A 23,904-nucleotide genomic window follows, 5' to 3' on the forward strand; every position below is an offset into this window, starting at 1 on the left:
TGATGATGAACTTACTTATTGTGATAAGGATATATGTATTATTGGTTATATCACCAGTTAAACATCACCCAACGAATTAAATGTTTTTTTAATCCAGAAAAGTAGTTTTTGTGACTTAAATAAAAAAGCTGGATATATGTCATCGCGGACTTTTTTGTAGAACTAATAAAGACCAATGTTTTTGCTATACATTGTTCTTACTTGTATCCAACAGTATAAGCGGCGCACGCACAAATGCAATCTTCAATTAGATTTTTTTTCTGACTTCTTGGACATAAATCGCTATAACTCAGCTAATATAGTTTCAATGTATTTCAATTATATATAAAAACCTGTCGGAGAAAATACTCTTTCTATTAGTGAAAACCGCATCAAAATCCGTTGCGTAGTTTTAAAGTTTTATGCATACGAAGGGACTACAGACAAAATGGGCGACTTTGTTTTATACTATGTAGTGATGATAATTTATATAATTTATTTTAATCAGAATCAACCATATACCTACCTAGTTTTAAGCATATTTATTTTTTTATTATAGTAACTAAAGGCCGCCCGCGACTTCGACCGCGTGGAAACCCTATCATAACTTAACAATCAATCCCGCAGGAACTCCGGAATAAAAAGTTCTTTCCGATTACGATGACATTTGGCATGTAGATGTCATGCCAAATTTCATCGTAATCGGTTCAATAGTATTTGCGTGAAAGAGTACCAAACATCCGTACATATATACTCACAAACCTTCGCATTTATTATATTAGAATACTTAATCATAACATTGATTTAAAATATATATTTTTTCGGGATTGCCCTATAAAATATGTTAAAATATAGTATTATATTTTCATCAACAAAGAATGTTTAAAAATTGTTAACTAAGAACATTTCTAATCTAAACTTATTATTAAAAATATAACTAATAATATATATATACATATTTGCTTGTTTATCTTTATCTCCAGAACCAGCAGCCGCTCCTGGATGTGGTCCGGGAGCGGGCGCGGGAGATCTGCGCCGGCGCAGACGCTGCGAGCGGGGAGAGAGTGGAACAGAAGACCAGAGACATGGCGGACACCTGGAGCATCGCCTGCGAAGGTATGTCGGGAGACACTATCGTCAAGGTTTAAAGAATTTATTCTCAAAAAAAATAAGATTACAAAATCCACTTACATGAGAACAAAAGAGATGAAAAGTTCTTTATCCACTTGATTGCAGCCCATTGAATAGAATAGAATAGATTTATTTTCAAAATTGGATACAAGGTATCACTTATTGACGTCACATAACTTAAATCTAATTATAACTACTGCCGCTCCCAAAGCGCATGTGTAGAAGAAGCGGCGGAACAAACTACACTGCAGCATTTTCATCGGACGTCAATTGCTATATGCTATGGGCTGGATGAGTCAGAACCAACAGTCTTTTCAAGACTGTTGGCTCTGTCCGCCCCGTAATGGATATAGACGTGACCGTGAATGTATGCAATCCCCACCACCAGGTCTCGCCAAACGCGCCGCGACAGCTGACCAGCAGCTCCAACGCTGGAGTCAACTCCTCGACGTGCAGCGGAACTTGGCCGCCTCCATCACGGCAGCGTCAGACAGGCTGAGGCAGCTCGACGCCAGCCCCAGCACCAGGAGGAAAGCTGTTGACACCAGGCATGCTTTGCAGGTAATTTTAAATCTTAATTACATACATAACATACATACATAAAATCCCGCCTCTTTCCCGGAGGGACTACCTCTTTCCACTTGCCACGATCTCTGCATACTTCCTTCGCTTCATCCACATTCATAACTCTCTTCATGCAAGCTCGGCGGTTTCGGGTACTTTTGACCTTACCCTTTACCAGGACGTCCGTAATTTGAAAAATAAAAATCAAGATATGTTCGTCTAGGTCTTAAATCTTAATTCTCTTTTTTAAAACATACAGAATCATAAGTATCGATTTGTAAATCGATTTTATGAAAATTTTAAACAATCGTTATTGTTGTTTGTTTGTTTGTGATATCTTTGTTGCATAGAAATTTGTTGTTGTTGTGATTTAAGGTCAACTTCCTTAAGAATCGCCTGAATGGCATTACTTACCAATACTATGGCAAAAATTTACAAGAAATCCGATAATAATGAAGGCAGAACTACGTTGTGCGGTATGGCCATTCATCCGAATACGCGGCTGTAAATCTAGATTCTATCATTAAGCCATTGCTGAATCAAGCTGAATGTGCCCATTCTTTTAGAGACATTTAAATCTGTCTGGCCCGTTAGTGATAAAGACGTGGATGAATGTGAGTTAATGTTTAACTAGTCAACATAACAAGAGTCATTGAATAAGGAAAGCAAAAGTTAGAAACGGCACCGCCGGCGCCGCTCGGAATAAATTTTCCGATCTGTCAATTTTGTTCTAAATTACAATTGTAGTTAGAGAAATTATCTCCACGATTTTCTTTTGAGATTGTGTTTAATCATTTGAAGTTTAATAAAAAGATTATTTTCATTAGCATAAGATAGATAGATAGATAAAACTCTTTGTGCACCATAAGAGTAAAACATACAAAACAACATAAAACAGATAGAGATGGTACAAAGGCGGACTTATCGCTTATGCAATCTCTTCCAGTCAACCTTTGGGTGGAAGGAAACCAAACAGGAGATACATTAACATTCATTACTTCTTCATCCTTAAAATCATACTCGGCAATATTCAACTGATGGTTTAATGATGCTATTGAAATTCAGATAGCTTGATCGTAAATTCTAAAAAAAAGTCCCAAGTTTGTTAGTCTTTACATTGATCTACAGTCTATTGACAGCGCCATCTAATTTATTTCTCAGAACTTATTTCGATGCACGAGTTGACCTGTATGCGTTGTAGTTTCACCGATTTGCACTAGATGGCATTGATGTGGATTTTACCGACATGCACTGTTTTTTTAATTCAACGCATTTCACATTACGATCCTATGTAAAATGATCCCTAAATAAACATATTTTCTAATTTTATAAACAAACAAAATTCAAGAAATTGCTTGGTATTTCTTCATCTACTTTAACAATCAAAGAAAGAGAACGACGAAGTGAAGCAACTTAGACACAATACGATTAATGGACTTATTCCCAGACATCTATATGAAACACTTATTGTTTTCCGAGAGCCACACGGCATTTCATTAGCGGCGATGAAAATATATTTCATTTAAACCCTTTCTCTTTCCAACCAGGAGCTGCAGAGTGAAGTCCAGGGTCTGGAGGACACCAAGGACGAGTTGCTGGAGCACGCTGACTTCGTGGTAGCCCTTCTGAAGCCGCACTCCAAAGAGGCATCGGAAGAAACCGACAGCACTGTCAGGGAGCTGGTCGAAGCTTATGAGAAGTGAGTGTTGCAACTTTATAAAAAAGCTGTTGTACTTTCAGATGTGTTTCGAAATATTGTATAGGAAACGTAGGAAGATTATACGTGCAATTTTGCTTATTTTGGTTATTTCTATGGATTTCAATTTGAGTTTTATAAAATAATTCGGATATTTAAGTGATAAGTAAATATGCGATAGGTGATATGCGATCCAACACCTTTGCTTTACAGTCTTTGCGAGACTCACGGCTCTGTCTGTCCCGTAAGGGATAAAGACGTGTTTATTATGTATCTATGTACGGTCCAAGATGAGTTAAGTGCCTCTGTAATAGTTGTAGTAGTCAGCCGGGTATCGCTTCGTGTAAAAACCTGACTTACATTGGCGAATTTCGGGTTCCTTTCACAGAAAGGCAAAAATTCATTAAAAATGATATGTAAATATAAAACAACAGATACGTTAATGTATTTATGACAATAAAAAAGGAACAAATTACATAAATTTGTCCATTTTTGTGCGAGATGTAAAAACATACAAAATAAAATATGTAGCATTCGACAACAGCGACGAAAGATTTAGAAGATAATTGGCCGTGAACCAAAAAAGATTTTGATTATAATAATATGTCTACAGACAATGACAATATTGTTGGTATTATACATATATCTAAAGACATTGTACTATTTCTAACAGTTAAAGTCAAACTTGAAATAAGATAAATAAATATGAATGCGAAAGATGATATGGAAGCGAAAGAAGTATGCAGGGATCGTGGCAAGTGAAAAGATGTAATCTCTACTGAAAAGAGGCGTGATTGATGTTGACATGTAAATAGTTGAAATCGTCAATATTTTTGCCGTGTGGTTCCCGGCACCAATACAAAAAAGAATAGGACCACTCCATCTCTTTCTCATGGATGTCGTAAAAGGCGACTTAGGGATAGGCTTACAAACTTGGGATCCTTTTTAAGGCGATGGGCTAGCAACCTGTCACTATTTGAATCTCAATTCTATCATTAAGCCAAATAGCTGAACGTGGCCATTCAGTCTTTTCAAGATTGTTGGCTCTGTCTACCCCGCAAGGGAAATAGACGTGACGATATGTATGTATGTATGTATGTATGTCAATATTTCTCGCACTGCCAATCATATCCGGAAACTGTGTACGTTTTGGCACAAAATCAAATTGGTCGTCTTCAGTTGCAAAAAATCTGGCCTTGAGTTTTCGAATCAACATTTTGTTTCCCTAAAGTCAAGGAATAGAGTTCATTTTAGCATTGTTTGTTTCTCGTTTGTAAATTTAGCTGGCGTTTAGAGTTTTTAGGTCGTTTTTTTTTTGTAATCATTGAGTTTTCATCGTTAAGATTTGACATGTCGAATAACTAAAATATTCAGATTTCTAGATTGAGGTTATATTATTATTACGCCTTAATTTTGCATTTTTCTTTTCGATAGACGGTTTAAAACATAATGTTTTGATGAGTTTATTGTTGGTTGTTCGAGACAATTTAATAAGTCTTTAAATAATGTAACATTTTAAATCTTTCGTAAGAATGATAGAAAGGAGCATTATTAAATGCAATGGCAAAGCTCTGACTGCATTAACAAAAATAGAAATAGTATGAAACGTTGCGTGTTCTGTCATACTTTCTACTTTTCTGATTCATATAGTATCCACTATTTCAACGATTTCATTGGTATTGTTTTAACCAATGACAGATTGAAGTAAATAATGACTTTTCTTTAAATAAATTCAGTGTATTTATTTACATTAATAAAAAGAATTATTTTTAAAGACTTCTTGTTGAATTTGGTCGCTTGTTCGATTCTTATTAAACTTGATTTACGAGAAATAAAGAATTACTTAAATATTCGAAAGAGTTATCAAGACTTACTGAGCCTAAGAAAACTTATACCTAAATACTCAATTTCTGCGTGGTTATAAATTTTATACTTTCACAGATGTTTTTAAAATATAATACTATAGGTAGTTAAATTTAGTATACAAGTATTTTAACCTCTAAAAGTAACAAAACAATTCAAACTTTTTACGGAAACACAGCGATGCCTCGTTTTTTCAGTATACCTAATGTTTTTTAACCACCGCATAAAACAACGTGATCTGAATTCTATGCCATTATGGTAAAGGTTATTATTGCGGTTCGGGGTCATTGTGGTCATAAAATTGGCAATGTCAGACGTATAAGGTCGGTCAAGGGCAGCGAGTTTCGTGCCGGTTGATTTTGTGTCATCAGCTTTGCAAAAATTTTTACTTGATAACTTGTTGAGGCAAGGTACACCTCTAGGTTCTAAATTAGAACCACCAAATATTATCTAACGTTATGTAACTACCTTTCTTGTACCCGTAATCTTTGTATAGCCATGCTGGAATTTCAAAAGTCCATCTTCTCAAGAGAGTCTGACTTTTTCAATCGTCACAACACCTTTTCGTGTTAGAATTGCCAACCTAAGCGACTTTATATCAGATTACTGTGTCAGACTTAGTATAATGCAAAGGTTTAAAAGGAATTAGTTTACCTAGATAGGAACCCTAGGTTCTCCTTTGATGATCCAGGAGTGATCCTCCGTAGCATTTTAAGTCAAATAGCTGAACGTGGCCTATCAGTCTTTTTAAGACTGTTGGCTCTATATACCCCACAAAGGATATAGACGTGACCATATGTTTGAATGTTGACTTTTACAATCTGCAGCTGGCACATATTATATTTTTTTGTAAACTAGCTGTGCCCGCGACTTCGTCCGCGTGGAATAGCTATTTTGGGCATCATTTAAGCCCTCAAGGATGAATAAATTTTTTTCACATATTCTAATAAGTATTTCTTTGCTCCTTATAGTTGCAGCGTGACGTTATATAGCCTGAAGCCTTCCTCAATAAATGGTCTAATCAACGCAGAATGTTTTCAATTCAAACCAGTAGTTCCTAAGATTAGCGCGTTCAAACAAACAATCTCTTCAGCTGTATAATATTATAGATTTTATATTTATATTATATATTATATTTTATTCAAAACTAGACTAGCATGGAAGCTACATTGTATGATGTGCATATTTATAAATTCGGTACTAAACTTAGCATTCATATGCGTTTGCTGATTCTAGGTACCCCTCGACAGAATCCGATATTTATAATGATTCGTCATCAGTTACGTAACTCAAGGCGACAGGAAAAGAGTAGAATTGCCACGCAATTATAGTCTCTATATACTTGTATTTAAAGTGTCATCAAATAGACTGGAAGGTGCTCTGACATCATCGGCCAAGTAAAAATTGTCATGATTTAAGTAACGATGATTTTGATGATGACTTAAATGTGAAAATATTTTACGTTTCGTTTATTAAAAACTTTTTACCGGGTATGCTTAGAGTTATATATGTTGCTTAGAAACGTGTGTTTGGAAATTTGCTTATTAGATTTTTTTTATAAACCAACTATTATTGGTATTTAATTAGTTACTTTAGAGAGACCATTACACAATCACGTCTTTATCCATCGCGGGGTAGACAGAGTTCAGCTGTTTGGCTTGATGATAGAATTATATTTATTGTATTCATTAATTGTTTTGGCTTCTATTGACCCTAAAAAGACCCCTTATAATTTTTTTTCTTCAACGTACGGACAAAGTTCAGTTACAGTTTTATTATTATGTATGGATCATGATTCGTATTTTAACTGACACAAGCATTTGTGAAATACTATAACTCGGTACCACTTGTGATATCTGTGTACTAGATAATACCTAGATATCTTTCTACAAATAAATGGTTCCAACGTTGAAAAAAATAAAATAAATAATATCATATCCGATTGATGTTTCAGAAATGAAAGTGTCAATTTACTCTTGCACTCTCCTATTAAATTGACAGAGGAGTGTGCAAGAGTAAATTGACACTTTCATGACGACTAAGGGATAGGCTTAAAAACTTGGGTTTCTTCTTTTAGGCGATGGGCTAGCAACCTGTCGCTATTTGAATCTCAATTCTATCATTAAGCCAAATAGCAGAACGTGGCATCCAGTCTTTTCAAGACTATTGGCTCTGTCTACCCCGCAAGGGATATAGACGTGACCATATGTATGTATGTATGTCTGTATGCACTCGTCTCAAAAGAAATACATTTGAAGACTGATCATTAAAATAATAATAAACTTCTATGATGGTCAGAGTCATACCCACAGGATGTCAATGTATTGTTTGTATTGTAATCAAGAAACGTGATTTGCATACAAAAATAATTTAGACATGTAACTTAACGCAACATATAATCACGTCTGTATCCCTTGCGGGGTAGACTGAGCTGACAGCCGTCAAAAGACTGAAAGGCCACGTTCAGCTGTTTGGCTTAATGATAGAATTGAAATAAAAAAAGTGTCAGTTTGCTAGCCCATCGCCTAAACTAAGAATCGCAAGTTTATAAGCCTATCAAACGACTACCACACGGCTAATAATATCGTTAAAATGGATCAGCAATAAATATTGGCTACAATGATCTACCGCGTTTTGCGCCAACTGCATCGGAACTACGTTTTTGGCATGTTCAGACGTGGTGAGTGGTCAAATAATAAAATTTTATCAACAAACTTCTTACAAAGGTCAGAGATGTTTCGTGTATAGATCAGGTCATGATTACCTTAAACCGACGAGCTTACACGAAGAGTGTTATGTATTTGGATTCTATCATTAAGCCAAACGGCTGATGGTGGTCTGTCACTCTCTTCAAGACTCTGTCTACCCCGCAATCACGAACGACGCAAACATCCTCATTGGAAAGAGGTGGAGTAGCCCTATTCCTTTATCTATTGGTGCCGGGCGACCACACGGCATAAAATATATATTATAAATATTGTTAAAATAAATGCCTCACTATAACGGAAAGCTCGTCATCATACCAAACAATGTTTTTGCGTCTCATTTATATGGAATAGTCTAGATTACCTAGGCACTAGACCTGCGCCGGTAGGATGCGCAGTATAACCACTAGTGCTTACCGGCTACAAGCCCTAAAACGGAATCAATCAGCATGAATTACAGCGTATTGGAAAAGCCATAACATCCCTGTCAGGAAATATTCAATATACTACTTTATTTTTAGAATCATAAGGAACAGTTTCCATAAGCGCATGCCCCAGACAATCGACAGGACGGGGGAAGCGTAATCGTTACTCAAACTGGCAGACTAGAACTTCAATGCGGCGTGCGCATGCGCGAAAATCACAAGTTTATAGGTCAGGGCCTCGCAGTCTGTACTGGAACCGGCGTCGGAAATATACACAGGACACACGCCATCTTGGCTTGACTTACTGATACTGAATTATTCCGAAAAGTACGAAATGTTCGTCGAGTTTCCGACGTTGGCTGCTCCGCGGCCGCCCCTCGCGGTCCGCTCCCCCCGACCAGATGTAAAACCGACGAAACCGGTCCAAAAATAAGTGGTCTCGCCGTACACCAGAACAGTTTCATCACCAATTTTGCATTCTATAAGGAGACTGAGCCGTGCCTGCGCCGAGCCGGCGTTTCTTTTTAAATCCCCCTGAATTATGTGATACATGTGATGTGCCTACTTGTGCCGGCCACGATGACTCACGCGTCTAGGCGTATTTCTGTGATGTAGGAAGGGAATCGGCGAGCCGTTTTGTCTCTGTAAGAGCTAATAAGTTTAGTTTGGCAGAGATTTGTTAAAGTTTTACTTCATTCACTCATTAGGGAGTTTCAGCGGCGCCGGCAAGTGTTGGCGGCCGGCATGCCAAGACATTAGCCCGTGTCAATCACTACGGCTTTGTTATTTTGCCGTAAAACTTCCGGTTGACTTTACCTATATCTGAAAAAACACAATGCGACATAAAATTGTTTCGAACATTAGCATGTGGCGGCTAACAGCTTCAAGGTCACGCGTGTCACGTCACCCTACATAGGATAAACGTTGTGTGTGCAAAACGTAAACACTCGCCGGCGAATGCACCGAAAAAACTCGGGTCTGATGTCACCGTGCAAACATTAGAACGTGGAATTTAAAATTAGATGCGTCGCCGAATCTATCTAGAACGGTTCATTGAGCGACGGGCGGGCGCCGCGAGCGGATCGCCGCGAGCGAACGAGCACGAACGAAAAGGTACCTGAGTGGTCGGGGGTACTGGGGTGGTACCACAACAAGCGGCCCGCGACCTTGCGGCGTCACGGGCGCCGCGTCACGCCGCGCCGATAAACTATTTCGGTAACATTTGGCAGCTCCACCCGACTCGTGCGCTACCGAACGCCATACGCTCCCACAACACGATGCGAGTCGTACATTCTAAAGTTGCATTTCTTTTGCAGATTGCGACAGACCATAGCGGCGAGGCTCGCGGAGATCGAAACAGTGGTGTCCGAATTCGACCGGGTGTCGGAGAAAATTGACGAGCTCCGGCAACTGATAGAAGTTTGCATCGCTAAAGTCAAGACTTTCTACGTATTTGGCGAGGACGAAACCGAAGGCGTGCGCGCTCTGGCCAAAGAAGTTTCGGATTTAGTTGAGAGAACAAAGAATTTCACTGAAGAGAGCAGAAAAAGATACGGCGGGTCCGCTCCAGCGGACGTGGCACAGGAGCTCTCTGCGTTAGAATTATCATCGGAAGCATTAGCAGCAGCAATGGAAGAAAAGGAAAGGGAATGGAAACGTGCGCGAACAGCCCGCTCTGAGTACGCGACAGACGTTGAAGATGTCCAAGCGTGGATAAGAGCTGCCGAGCTGACGGCCAGAGATCGTACTCTTCCGCCGGAACCTTATAGAGAACGCCTCGTGGCCACTAGATCTGAAGTACCAAATATTGCAGATCGAGTGGAACGTCTCACGCGCAACGCTCGCGCCATTGTCGAGGGCAGCCGCGATGCTGGAGAAAGACAACTGGTTCAGTCCACAGTGACCGCCCTTTCTGAGCAATTTGCCGCTGTTTATAGTGAATTGGAAGCCCGACAGGCAGCTGTTGAAGATGCCTGCGACGCTGTAGCTAGGTTCCTCGCATTATTGGAGAAAGTTCTACTTTGGGTGGAAACACAACGTGCATTCCTCGCGCGGCCACTCCCATTGGCCGACTTGCAGGAGGCGCAGCAGAAACAGACTGAATATGGGGTACAGTGTGCAGAGTCAATATTTACATTTCAATATTGGTGCTAATTTTAGAATGTGATGTTAATTTTTGTTTCTGGTATTTTAGAACGCGCTCAAGAGTTGCAAGCAGCAAGCGAAGAATCTCGCAGATATGGCCAAAGAAATTGAGACGATAGAACGCGTCACTAGTCCTGGGGACCTGCCTTCAAGGCTTGAAGCGGCTGAGAATGCCACAGTTGATGTCGAAAAGAAATTAGCAAAGATCGTGAGCATAAACATCAAATTTTACTATTTTTTTTATAATTTTTAGATGTCGTTAAAACAATTTTTTTGTTACTTTTCAGAATGGATTATTAATAGAATTAGCAGAAGAATGGGAGAGATGTGAAAAGAAATTAAAGGACGTCGGACACTGGCTAGAGGCAACAGCAAGAACTCTGGAGACGCCACAAAACGCGAAGAAGCCCCTCAGAGATCGCCTCGCTTTCAGAGAAAAACTTATTAACGATATTTCCACTCAGAAAACTAAAATTTCATATGCAGTTGAGAAATTAAACGTAAGTTTTTTTGTTACAGGGTTTCGGTGCTTCTGATATGGGTGAAGGTAACCTTATACCGTGTATAGGTGCTAACCATTATTCCTGTTGACAGGTACACTTTGGTCCGGACGGCGTGGCGGCGCAGTCCAAAGGACCAGAGGGCGTGGAAGCCGCTGCACGAGATCTCACGGCGTCACTTGACGCACTCGGCACTCAGACCAGTGGCCAGGTCCAACAACTGGCAGCCGCGCTGGCTCAGGTCGAGGCCTACTGTGCTGATGTGGCACGGCTTCGAGCACAACTGCTTGAAGTAGAGCAACAGTTGCGCCACGCTGCCCAGCCCAACTACAGCCCTTGCGACCCCGACAGGGCGCAGAGACAACAACAGGTAGGAATTGTTTTTTCAACAGCAATACAGACTACGTCAAAGAAGAATATTCCTTGGTTCGGTCGTTCTTCTTTGACGAGTCGAAGGTGTCACTAGTCACACGCATCAACACCATTTGAGTAGGTGGCTAGCGAATATTCTAGTTTTGTTTATTATGATTACGGGAGGCTCTCAGTTGGATGCCTATATCACGGTGTAGGGTCACCTACGGGTCAGGTGGTGGGCATGGCTTGGCACGACACACACCGACTCTGAGAGACGGCTGTAGGCCACCTGTACATTTTCCACTGGCTACGCATTCATTTATATTTATTTTTTTCTTTTTGTTATTTCCACCCTCACCCTCACCACTACTAACTCGTCAACTGATATCCTCTATTAGGAATGTCGAGAAAGAGTAAAATCGCTCCAAAGCAAGATTCAGGCGCGGAACGAACGAATCAAACTTCTAGTACAACGCGGTAGTCCGGACGCAGACCCTCTCAGGGACACCTAGTCCGGCGACCAATCGTTATTTAGCTTTAAGTCAACTCTTTAGTCATCTATTCCTACTTTATAAATTTTTAAATATTTAATTATTAAACATACTCGACACATCGCAGCCACCGTCTTTTCTTTTCATATACCTCAGCTTCATCGCCAACACGTGAATTTAAACGTTCGCTAGTAACACTGTAGTAAATTATCTATGTCCGTACTTGCGTATCAGGAGGTCAACCGGCGTATCGAAGAGCTGACTCGGTCTATCCACGCGCTGGACCCCTACTTCGTGATGCCGTCGACGCCGGCCGAGGCCGACGACTCCGTGGCCACTCTGACCATGCTCGTGTCCACGGCTGACCACGCGCGAGCCAACAGGCGCGCGCGCTCGCCCGAGCGTCGCGACCGTAGGAGGCAGCCCGCGCAGTTGGCTACCCTTACCGTACCCGACAAACCATCCAGAGCAAAGAGTCCCGCCTGGGTGCTAGGAGGAACTACTTACGCTGAGATAGTCAAAGGCTATGGCTCAAGATCGAGCTCAATTGGATCTAGACATCCAAGTACTCATAGACAACCCAGTACGCAAAGAGAGCATTATCAATACGAACAAAAGGAAACTAATACATCCATCACAGATGAAAACAAATATCGTGAAAATCTGAATGTGAATGTGCAACAGTGTGTGCAATGCGACCTTACAGATATTTCGGCATATGGTAGTGAAGGGTATAGTGAATCCCGTGTGTGTGAAAACTTCAGTGAAAGTGAGCCGTTAAAGGACGAATTCATTAATTTGGAACATGCTTCCTACACTAACGTGTCAACTCAGCAAGTACAAACTTATGACACCAACATTTTAAAGGACTATCAAGAAGTAGTTACGAAACCAACAGAAAATTATGTTATACCTACCGAAGAGATTGTATCCAAATCATTGAGTAATTTGCTTCCTCCTGAAAGAGAAGTGAGGGCATCTAGTCCCGGTGCAACAAACCGCTCACCAGATTTATCTTATGCTGAAATATTGGCTCTGGGTTTGCGTAAGCAACCAAAAGCACAAAGTGTAATATCCTTGCCAAAACCACAGACAGCACAAGTAGAGCTAGTGAAAGAAATCGTGGTTGAAGCAGAAAAATTGCCACCCGTACAAAAAGAACCCAAGTCAGCGCGCATAGAGGCAACGCGAACAAAAACTGAGAGACCACAACGAAGTCGATCAAGAGATATGCCAAAACAACGACGTGCGCCTGAAAAACGAGCAACTAAAGCACATGACGTGCAGGTTGTAAAAAAGAAAAAACCTTCTAAGAAAGTAATTGAAGTTCAAGATTTTGGGGATATAACTGAAATATCAACACCAGCAGAAACATCTCATACAGTTACTATCACATCTGCAGTAAAAGATACTGATAGCAAAACGACTAAAGAAAGTCATAAAAAAATCCAACATAGTGCCACAGTAGTAGAAACTCTTCCCGAATTTGTAGAACTAGATCAATCGGTCAGTGCATTTGAAGATACCATGCAAAGAAAATCTAAGAAAAAACAAAAATCAAAAAAACCAAAGCCAGCAGAAGATGAAATTCAGCAAGCTTTAAAAGAAATAGAAGAATCTGAGAAACAAAAGAAAAAGAAATCAAAAGATACTGATAAAAATAAAGACAGTATTAAAAGAAATGTCATAACAATGTCTCATCAAAATGCAGAAGTTGATCCTTCAGAAATAGCGACAGAATCAAATATTAAATCTGACACCATATATTCTCAGGACACTTTGGAAAATATTGTGAAAGATTTCATAACATCAGAAAGTTCACAAGATTTAAAGCTTACTACGATTGATACTCAATCAAAACACAAGAAAAAGAAAGGCTATAAAGAACTTCAAGATAAAGTGGAGAATTCTGAAATAACTTTACATTCTAGTAATGAAACAGTACTGGAAACCACAATATTAAATGATGAAAAAATTTTAGCTCCAAGTAGTATTGAAAATGTCGTGGTTTTAGAAGGACCCGATATTGCTACAAGTCAACAATCATACATACCGCAGGAAGAACTAGTCTGTAAAAAAGTTACTGATAAAGAACAACTTCCAAAAGATCAGCAAATATCTCCTGTGTTTGTTAACGATGAATCAGTTATTCCTGTTACTGAGAGTTCCTTTTCATCTAAAGCATTTGCCCTTGAAAGAAGGGAAGAGTTACCCGTTACTGATGCTACTGTAATACAAAATCTATCTGAAACTATTCCTAAAAATAAGAAAAAGAAAAAGAATAAAAAACAAGAAAGATTTTCAGATGATAATATTGCTGTCGAAACTATACAAACGCCACCAACAGAGGTAACAAAAATTATCGAACCAATAAAAACGGAAACCCCTAATATTATTGAACAAGTTGAAGAGTCACAACCTCAACATAGTAAGTCGCAAGCAGAACATCATGACGACAATTTTGTACAAACCAAGAAAGAAAAGATAAATATCGAAAAATTAGCTGTAGATGAAGAATCATCGCATAAAAATAAATCTATTAAAAAGAAATCTAAATCTAAGAAACAAAAACATTTAGACGATGAAACAGAAATTTCATTCAAAGAATTGAGACAACCTGAAGTTGATCAAAACTATGAAGCTGACTTAAAACAAGCAATCTCTGTAGATAATAATAAATCAGCAAATGTTAAGCAAGAAATTTATTCTGAAACTATAGAAAATATTACACCTACAAAAGAAATTATCAAAAAAGTAGATTGGAATGATCTTATTGCTGAAGAAGAAAATGTTACGTTGCCAACTTTGGAACCCATTTCTTATCATGGATATGAAGTTGACATTAATACTGCGGTTAAACAAGCTAGTGAAGTTACTATTTTAGAAGAAAGAAAGAGTTTTTTGAATCAAGAATTAACAGAAAAGCAACAAGATGAAATAAAAGCTACTCAAAGAGCGCAAATATTGCCTAAACCTGATGATGCTCAGGATGAATTATCGGAGCAGTCCGAATTGTTTACTGTGAAGTCAAAAGACAAATATGCCGTAGAAGATGTAAAATCATTAGAAGAAATCGCGTCTTCTATTTCAAGTCCGTCCAACGAACAGAATAATAACGATAAGTTCTTTTCACCGGAGGATATCAAAGAAAGTTCAATCAATATTGTTGAACAAGTTACTCATGAACCAATAGAAAAAGATCTAGAAACTCGTACAATATACTTAATCACTCACGAAGAAAAGAAATTGCCACCAATAAGAACGGTCAAAGTTTTTACAAGCAAGAGCAATTCTTTAGAAGATGCTCAATACCCGGACGATAATATTGTTGACGAAACATGCGATAACAAAATCACTGATGAAAAGTCTTCCACTAGTATTAAAAATATAGATTATATAGCAGATACTTCTGCACTAGAATCGATAAAGGATAAAATTACATTTATATCTGAGGATGAAGTATTGAGACATGACTCAATCGATGAGGTCTATGAAACTTCACAAAAGCCGATGTCTAGTATTGACACTGAAAATAAATATGAGGTCGGTGATTTTTCACTTAGGACCATCAATAAAGAAACAATGACAAGTTTACCACCTACAATCAGTGCAGACATTGCAACCGACAAAGTTTCACATGAAAGTCCTAAAACACAGGATACACAGGAACCAAGTGACGAAAAAATTATATTAAGCGACAAAAAGTCCAACTCAAAGGAAAAACTCTCATCTCAAATTTCTAACGATACTAAAGAAAATATTTGTGAAAACGAATTCGGTGAAATACTCGAACAGGCAATATTTGGATCGGTTCAAAATCGTAGTAGGCCTTCAGAAATTAGGTCCCCACATCAAAATATTCCATATCAAGAATTGAAAGAAGAGTTAAAAACTTATTCAATTGATTTAGATATGAATCGTATAGATGAAATGTATTATCAATATGTAATACAAATAAAAGACTATGAAATAAGTACAGATCTTGTAAGCTCATCTATAAATAAAAATTTACCACAAAATAAGTTTGAAGATTTTGAACAAATTGATAAAGAGGACTTCAAAGAAGGTAGATTATTTACACCTGAAAATGAAGAATCTCCAAGAACAAATTATCAAGATTTAAAGGATGCTGAAAAAATTTTAGCACATAGAACGAGTAGTATTACATCCGAAACACACACAGAAAATGAGACAAATGAAAATGAAAAAATAAAATTAAAGGAGGATGGTCAGGAACAGAGCGATTTCAAGCCACTTTCAACTACTGAAACTATAAATTCAAAATTAGACAGCTCAATTATGAAAAATGATACTATCGATAACATAACTATTACTTCATTCGGAAAACAAACTTTAAATTCAATAGAAAACTTGTTGCAAGAAGTACCGCGACAAAATTATTTTGAACTGTCTGATGCCGAAAAAATTTCCGTCCTACACCAACAAACAGAACACAATGAATCACCTAAAGAGAAGATAACAGAACGGAAAGAAGAAAAAGATCTCATATATGAAGTAGCACCTAGACATAGCTATCATGAAATCACTGATGCAGAACAATTATTAGCAACGGCACAACAGTCTACTGAAAATTTGTTTGAAGCAAAATCGGAAAGCTTACTCAAAATTGTAAAAGAAAGCGAACACGGTGTTAGTATTGTTGAAAGACCAACTAACAGTTATCATGAAATTAAAGATGCTGAAACATTATTAGCTGAAATAAAATCAATTGAAGCTATTCAAGAACCAGTTCAACAAATAAATGAAAATAATAGTTTAGAAAATTCATCTCAATCACGTCCTCATATTTCTTCAAATAATGAAGACGAACAACTCACCACGGACAAATATTCATCACAATCAACAAGTCAAGAACAAAGTGCACAAAATTACGAATTTAATTATGAAGTTCCAAAATATAGTTATCACGAAATTATGGATGCGGAAAAGCTATATGCAAGATCACTCCCCTTTAATCGCGTTGAATTATTTACAGAAAACAGTAAGGTGTTCAGTACTGAAACCAATATTGATAATGCTAAACAACCCGTGTGCAATGAAACTACGAAAGTCGTTGCCACTGAAAATAACTTTGAACTACCTATTAAAGAAATTCAAGTACTGGAAGGTCAGAGTTATAATTATCATGAAATACGTGATAGTGAAAATGTATTAGCTGAAATGAATACATTACATGGAAAAGTCGAAGTTGACAAAAATGAACAAATATCTTTCATAACTGAATCAGGTGAAAATAATATTAAAGATAACATAATTGAAAAAACACTTGATTTTCTTAATGTTGAAATATCGTCAGGTGTACAAGAAGTAGTAAAAACTGATAATATTTGTAAAAAGGAAGTAGAAGAAGTTTCTGATGAAGAATATGTGTTTGTTGAAGCCAACTTGGAGGAAAAAGGCATCGTTATTACGGAAAATATCATTCCTACCTCAGCTATCTTTAACAAAGATGATCAGGAAATCGATGTTTCGTTTGAAATTGATGATATCAAAGAATCACTGGTACCTGTTGTTTTTGGTAATGCAAAAGACATAATTGTGCCCGAACAAAACTTACATGAAGAAACCTGTAAAATGGAGGATATTCCGGAAATCATTACAATGACAGAAGTTGTGTCTCCTTCTGCAAAAACGAGTGACGGTAAATCCAGAGAAGAAACAAATATAGATAATATTACGAATGCACCTACAATATCAGCATTAGATGAAAATGATAGTGACTTATCCTCACAGCCTTTTACTATCTCGGCGGAATCCTCTTTAACTGATGTACTTCCTTCACAATTAAAATCTCCGTCAAGCGATACGCCTGAAGACTATGTTAGGGAATCAAGTGTAGAATGTCTGAAAATTTCTACAGATGTTACTGATAGTGTAGTTTTGGAGCAAAAAGACGTCCCATTAACTGATACTGTCCCTCGTGCCGAAAAATCCCCTATACATAGCCTGCATGAACTACTTCCTGAAATTGATTCCATTCCCGAATTCAAACCATCGTATTCCAACACTATACTCTTTTCCAATTTATCGGCTGATGCACCAGAGTTCACACCTTCCTATATGTATCAAAACGTACAGAATACTGTCTCTAAAAACAAACAAGAAGAGGGTGATCAGCCCCTTCAAACAGGGCTTCTTACAGAAATCAAACATTCTGATGAAGAATATGATCCGCATAATCAAGGCATTAGGAATACAATACTATCTACAACAGTTTACGAAACTAAGGGCGATACAGAAGTGCAGGAGTCAATTAAAGATACAACTGAAACAACTTTAACTAATGAGCCAGATCTTATTTTAGAAGATAATGAAATTAAACCCAAACGTAATAAGAAAAAGAAAGCTAACAAAAAGGAAACTAAATCAGTGACTACAGAAGCCGCTAAAGTAGGCGAAATTCCTAAGTTAGCTGAACCAGATAATGTATGGGCAAAAGCCTCAGAAGATGGTAAATCGTATGCTGAAGTTGTCGCGGATGGTTTAACATTAACATCCACTGAAACGAGAGAATGGGAAACACTAAATATAAAAGAAGAAACGCCGGAGCCAATTTTAAAACAAGAGCAAATAGAAGAATCAAGAGAAATTCCACTTGAAAATTTAAGTGTAATCGGGTCTTGGGCCAAAATAGTTGCATCAAACCGATCATCGCCTGAACGAATAGCCCCGAAAAAAGAATCAAAACAAAATGTACCAACTCTTCACACAATACAAACACCAGTTATTTTAGTTGATGAAACCGAGGAATCATCTAAGTTAGTAATGGAAGTTGATTCCGAAGGATTCATTACTGTTGAAAGACATAGGAGATCGAGATCTCGTTCGAGAGATAAGCGATCTAGATCTAAATCAAATTTGTCTCAAAAACATGAAGTTTGTGAAAAATCCGAAAACAAGTTTGACGCTCTATGTAATTTGAATCTTGACGTCAGTGAACAAAATCAAGGAATGCAATCGAGTGAAGACATAGAAGTAAAGAGAAAAGAAGTTCCTAAAAAACAAAGTACGGCTCAATCAATTGAAAAAGAGATACCAGATAGTACGCATATTCCAGAAAAGTCGTCTAAAAAGAGCAAAAAGAAGAAGTCCTCTAAAATGAATGCAAAGGAATCAGACAACGAAACCAGTGAACCTGCTAATCAAAATTTACAAGATATTGAACATGCAAATACAAATATAGCAGAAGAATTAGAGCCTCAGATAGTATTACAAGCAGAATCTATTGAATCAAATAAAAAGAACAAAAAGAAGAAGAAAAATCAAAAATCGGAAAGTCATCACTTGGATGAGGTAAAGACTATTGAAAAACTTGGTGTTGACAGTTTTAAAGAGACGGCTCCTGAACTTACTGAAAAAGAGAATAAAAAAACTGATGCTTTAGGTGCCTATCCATCCGGAAGCTCTGTTCCTGTTAACAACGATAAGGCATCGACAATTGCAATAAATGCACTTTCTGTTTCTGGAGAATCCCCATCCATTATTATGGAAGGAATTTCGCCAGTTCAAATCACCTTATCATCAGCATCTAAGGGGGAACAAACGACTTCACTTTTACTTGAAAAACATATTTTAACCACGGACAGTACTCAAAATCAAACGCAAAAAATTGAAAGCCCCATTTCAACTCCAGAATCTCAACAAACACCTATCAAAGATAGACTTTTTTCTGAAGCTCAATTCTGGAAAGTTGATCCCAATGATTTGGACGATTTAACCGAAGTTATAACAGTAGAAATCGAAACCCCAGAAAGTACTGAACAACAAACAGTTTGTAGCGGCCAAGAAAATAAACAAGAACTAGAAGAAATAGAAATGGACCCTAAAAATATTGACAGCGAAAAATTATTCACCGCAAGGACTACTGAAGAAGAGACCAGAAATATTGATAACATTTTAGAGCCAGAAAATTATGAGAAGGGGAAAATCAGTGATGAACAGTCACTTGAAGACAAGATGGCGGATTTACAAAGAGAAATAGAAGAACTTCTTCTTCCTGAAAACGATACTTCCTTAATAAGTGACGATAGTCCGAGAGAATTAATTGATAACCAAACATCTATTGAATACCAAAATGATGAAATTTATGAAATTATTTCACCAATTCTTGCATCACCTGAACCTGAATTACATGATTTAATTCCAGAAGATACTGAATTAGTGGAAGGCAAAAATTTAGGTGATAACAAATTCATAGAAACCAATGAAATCAAAGGTGTGATAGAACACATAAACGCATCACTTACAAAAACAGATACATTAGCCGTAAATCCCCCACTTGTATCTAATACTGACAGCCAACCACAAACAATAGTAATGAAGTCCAATGAACCTACGCTCACAATTAATATTGATTCCTCTACTAACAACATCTCTTCAAACCTAAAACCTGAAAACTTTTGGACCCAAAAATTCTTATCTGATGACGCTGAACGTTTACTTTACGAACAAAAGTCAGAAGTACCAAAACAATCTGAGATTAATCCCGCATTAATACAAAATAAAATTTTAAGTGTAGAGGAAAATATAAAAATCGATGAACCCTATTGGCCTGACAAACATTTATATCATGACGCGGAATGTCGTTATTTCCTACTTATGGCAAATAAACCAAAATTTGTACCTTCATCTAAAACTGATACTGAATTTGAAGACGGCAATGACAAAGATAAAGATCCGAGCGGTAGTTCAGGCCATTCATCCGAAACCGAGGAGCCCGACCACTCATGTGGTTCTCCATTTGATTCTAATTACATTTCCATGGATTTACCTGGCGGAATATGTAGTTGGAAAGATAAAAGCTCGTTCCTAAGTATAGAAACACCTACCGACTCTTTGACTGTGTTGAGCGAAGATACTCCACGGTTAGGCGACATTCGAGAGGATATACTAACCACCTCACCCCTAGAACCAGTAGCCCCATCCCAACCTCCACAGGACCCAGCGGAAGGCGGAAGGCCCCAGAGGACAGCTAAGGTGACTGACCCCCAGTCGTATTGTAAAATTTTACACTTTATAATTTATGTTTGGCATGATATTATAACAAAATTTTTAATTTCACTGATTACAAGACTTTGTGTAGTTAAGTGTTGTGAAGCAACGCCAACTCTGCCGTTCGTCTTGTAGTGCCATATTTGGCAGGCACTGCACTGTATTATGCAGTAGTTTTTACGCATTTGATGTAGTGGCAACTAATTTTATTCATAGTGTGTTTAATTCTAGTCTTGTCTAGTCAGATCAATAGATGTCTCATTATATTTAGGAATACCTACAACTTTAATATAAAAGATTTACTATAATGGTCTGAAGTGTTAACTAATAAAAAAAATACTCTTTTCAAACTTGTTTTATTTAATTATTATCAGTTTTGGTTTTTCAAAGAGATACCCTTTAATGTGAAGATGTTGTCAAAAATGACCACTACTAGACGATCGACAAATTACAAAGCTTTTATTATTCTAGATGTCTTATTTTGAGCTTAATATGGAAGTCCCATTGTTAATGGAAAGTTCGGTTCGGAGTTTATTCATTTAAAATATTTTAACTCAGGTCAGTCTTGTCAGATATTCAATTTAATGTTGTAGATAGTGCCTCGATTCTGTAGAACCCATTATTGGCAGAATGTCAAAATTTATAGATATATCAATGATGTTCACAGATGATGCTCTGCCTGGCCTGGTTTTGTTGTTATCGATATGTTGTTTCAATGAGTTTCTTTTGTCGTTATAATTGTATTCTTTGTTCTCAAGTTAGTAATCCAGTAATTCAACATAGTACAATAATATTTTAATGACGCGCTTATCGATGTGAAGATCACAAGCTTTCAAACACGCTATTAACTGCATCTAAACTAACAACGTGAAAAGATTTATAAAAATGACATTTTTCACACATCTTCATTCAAATGAAGACCAATTGTTGTTGATTGTATTCTAAAAGTAATATATACTATGTTGAATTTATTTGAATCTGAATGAAATAGTGTTTATACATAGAAGATATTATTGAATGAGACTTGAAATTTATGTTTATCAAATTTGTTAAGAATGAAGCCCCAATATTCCTAGCTGTTAGCATGTCATGCCAAATCGATTTAACTAGGATTTTTGTTGTTTTTTTTTGTGGAGCTAACCGTCCATGCATATGGAATGCATACATGGACCCTTTTTTTTAGAACATGGAATTGTTTTTACTTTTTTGATGTTTATTTTTACATCCAATTTATAACTATTCCTTTCGGAGTAGACAAAGTCAATGTTCTTAAAATACAAACATCACTGTGGGCTTTTATTTGTAGTAACTTTATTATAAAAGTCTAAAAAACTTCATTAAAGTGTAATTCAATTCCATGTTGGTAATTTAATAACAATAAATAGATTTGTTAATCAAAGTGTGTGTTCTCAGGATGAGTTATCTAACGATATTGAGAGCCTCCTTGAAGAAGTGAGAAATGTACAAACTCGCCTCTCGGATCTGCCTGACGAGAGTCTTCAAGCCATGGAAGACGGTCTTAGGGTAAGTTTCACTGTAAATATGCCATCTTTAAATACAACACGCCCAGCTCTGACAAATAACTGTTTAAAATTGAACATGCACTTTCCAAAATCAGTCCTATTCATAGACGCGTTGGGTTTCGAAACAGCATCTTCATTTCCCGGTTACTTTTCTAAATCTTTCTCAAGCCAAATCGGTCGTAAATAGGGATGAGCCTCTATGTAAACAAAACTAGAATTCACACCGATTCTAATTATAAATGTTGCATCATCGACAACAGTATGAATTTTATCGTAACCAACTGTCGGAGTGTCACTAATAAATTTCGCTTCGGCATTGGCAATGGATTTTCTCATGCCTGCAGTGTTTTGTCCATTCATGATGTCACCAGGTTATATAGGCGTTACGACATACGAGTTAATAATACCACATAGTGGTTCTGTTTGGCATCTCTCAGTAGGACATTAGCACACGAATCCGATGGGTTGGAATTCGAATTGTGAGAACGAACGAACGCGAAGTGTTAGTGACGTTTATTGTTAACTGTAAGGATTACTATCGAACGAGGACTTGTTCTATTTCTGTATTAAAGTTGGTAGGTATGCATTTCATACTGAATGCTTGTTTTTACATTGTTAAGTGATGTTTTTTTTAGTGTACTCATGCTTTTTAGCATACTTATTGAGCATGTGCCGTGTGGTTCACGGAATCAATACAAAAAAGAATAGGACCACTCTATCTCTTTCCCATGGATGTCGTAAAAGGCGACTAAGGGATAGGCTTACAAACTTGAGATTCTTTTTTAGGCGATGGGCTAGCAACCTGTCACTATTTGAATCTCAATTCTATCAAAGCCATAAATCTCAACGTGGCCTCGCGGTCATTTCAAGACTGTTGGCTCTGTCTACTCCGCAAGGGATATATGTTTGTATGTATGTTCCCGGTAACACTATCCATCACTATGCTTTGGGACCCTGGGGTCCTATTTCCATCATTTCTTTTTCCACTTTGACAAATCCTTAGCGATTTAATCCTTTTTCATAATTAGTTTAAGCGTCAGAGAAAAATTAATATATCAATAAACATTATATATTCAACTAAAACTTTTTCTTTCATAAATTTACCGGTAATTTTGTCAATTAATTTAATGATCCTCGTTTTAAGTAATGAGTTTTTTATGAAGTTATAAAATTTAACCTTCAAATCGTATAATGGCTGCTATGAAAACGATCGTTTTAACAATGTTTATGAGATCAACCGTCAAATATAAACAGAAAATAGGACGCTACAAATGTTCAGACTTCCACGAATAGCGTAGTCATAAATTAATCCTATCAGACGCTCGCCAAGTAAACCAGGCCTGTTATTTATTTATTTATTTAAAACTAGCTGTGTTGCCCGCGTTTTCGTCCGCGTAAATTCGCATAAATTCGAATTTACGTAAACTCATGCCTTGAGTTTATTCAAACAACGATTCCTTTTTTTTAGTGAACCGATTTTAATGAAACAAACTTTAAATGTTTTTCTGAATTAAAA

At 37.2% G+C, this 23,904-nt stretch overlaps 1 protein-coding gene across 7 annotated transcripts in view; it reads left to right on the plus strand.

Annotated features, from left to right (window-relative positions):
• Positions 1-23,904, plus strand: part of LOC106132288 (muscle-specific protein 300 kDa) — a 164,827-nt gene that overhangs the window by 102,255 nt on the left and 38,668 nt on the right. For 6 of the 7 annotated variants that reach the window (XM_060947706.1, XM_060947704.1, XM_060947707.1 and 3 more), the window contains 9 exons: positions 963-1,095; positions 1,499-1,671; positions 3,222-3,373; positions 9,680-10,472; positions 10,558-10,716; positions 10,796-11,008; positions 11,103-11,378; positions 12,088-20,850; positions 22,279-22,389. In XM_060947706.1, the coding sequence (XP_060803689.1) occupies positions 963-1,095; positions 1,499-1,671; positions 3,222-3,373; positions 9,680-10,472; positions 10,558-10,716; positions 10,796-11,008; positions 11,103-11,378; positions 12,088-20,850; positions 22,279-22,389 (10,773 nt within the window). The remainder of the gene's footprint in view (positions 1-962; positions 1,096-1,498; positions 1,672-3,221; positions 3,374-9,679; positions 10,473-10,557; positions 10,717-10,795; positions 11,009-11,102; positions 11,379-12,087; positions 20,851-22,278; positions 22,390-23,904) is intronic. The other variant, XM_060947710.1, reaches the window with a different exon arrangement.

The sequence above is a fragment of the Amyelois transitella genome, chromosome 14 (assembly GCF_032362555.1).
Source record: "Amyelois transitella isolate CPQ chromosome 14, ilAmyTran1.1, whole genome shotgun sequence".
NCBI lineage: Eukaryota > Metazoa > Arthropoda > Insecta > Lepidoptera > Pyralidae > Amyelois > Amyelois transitella.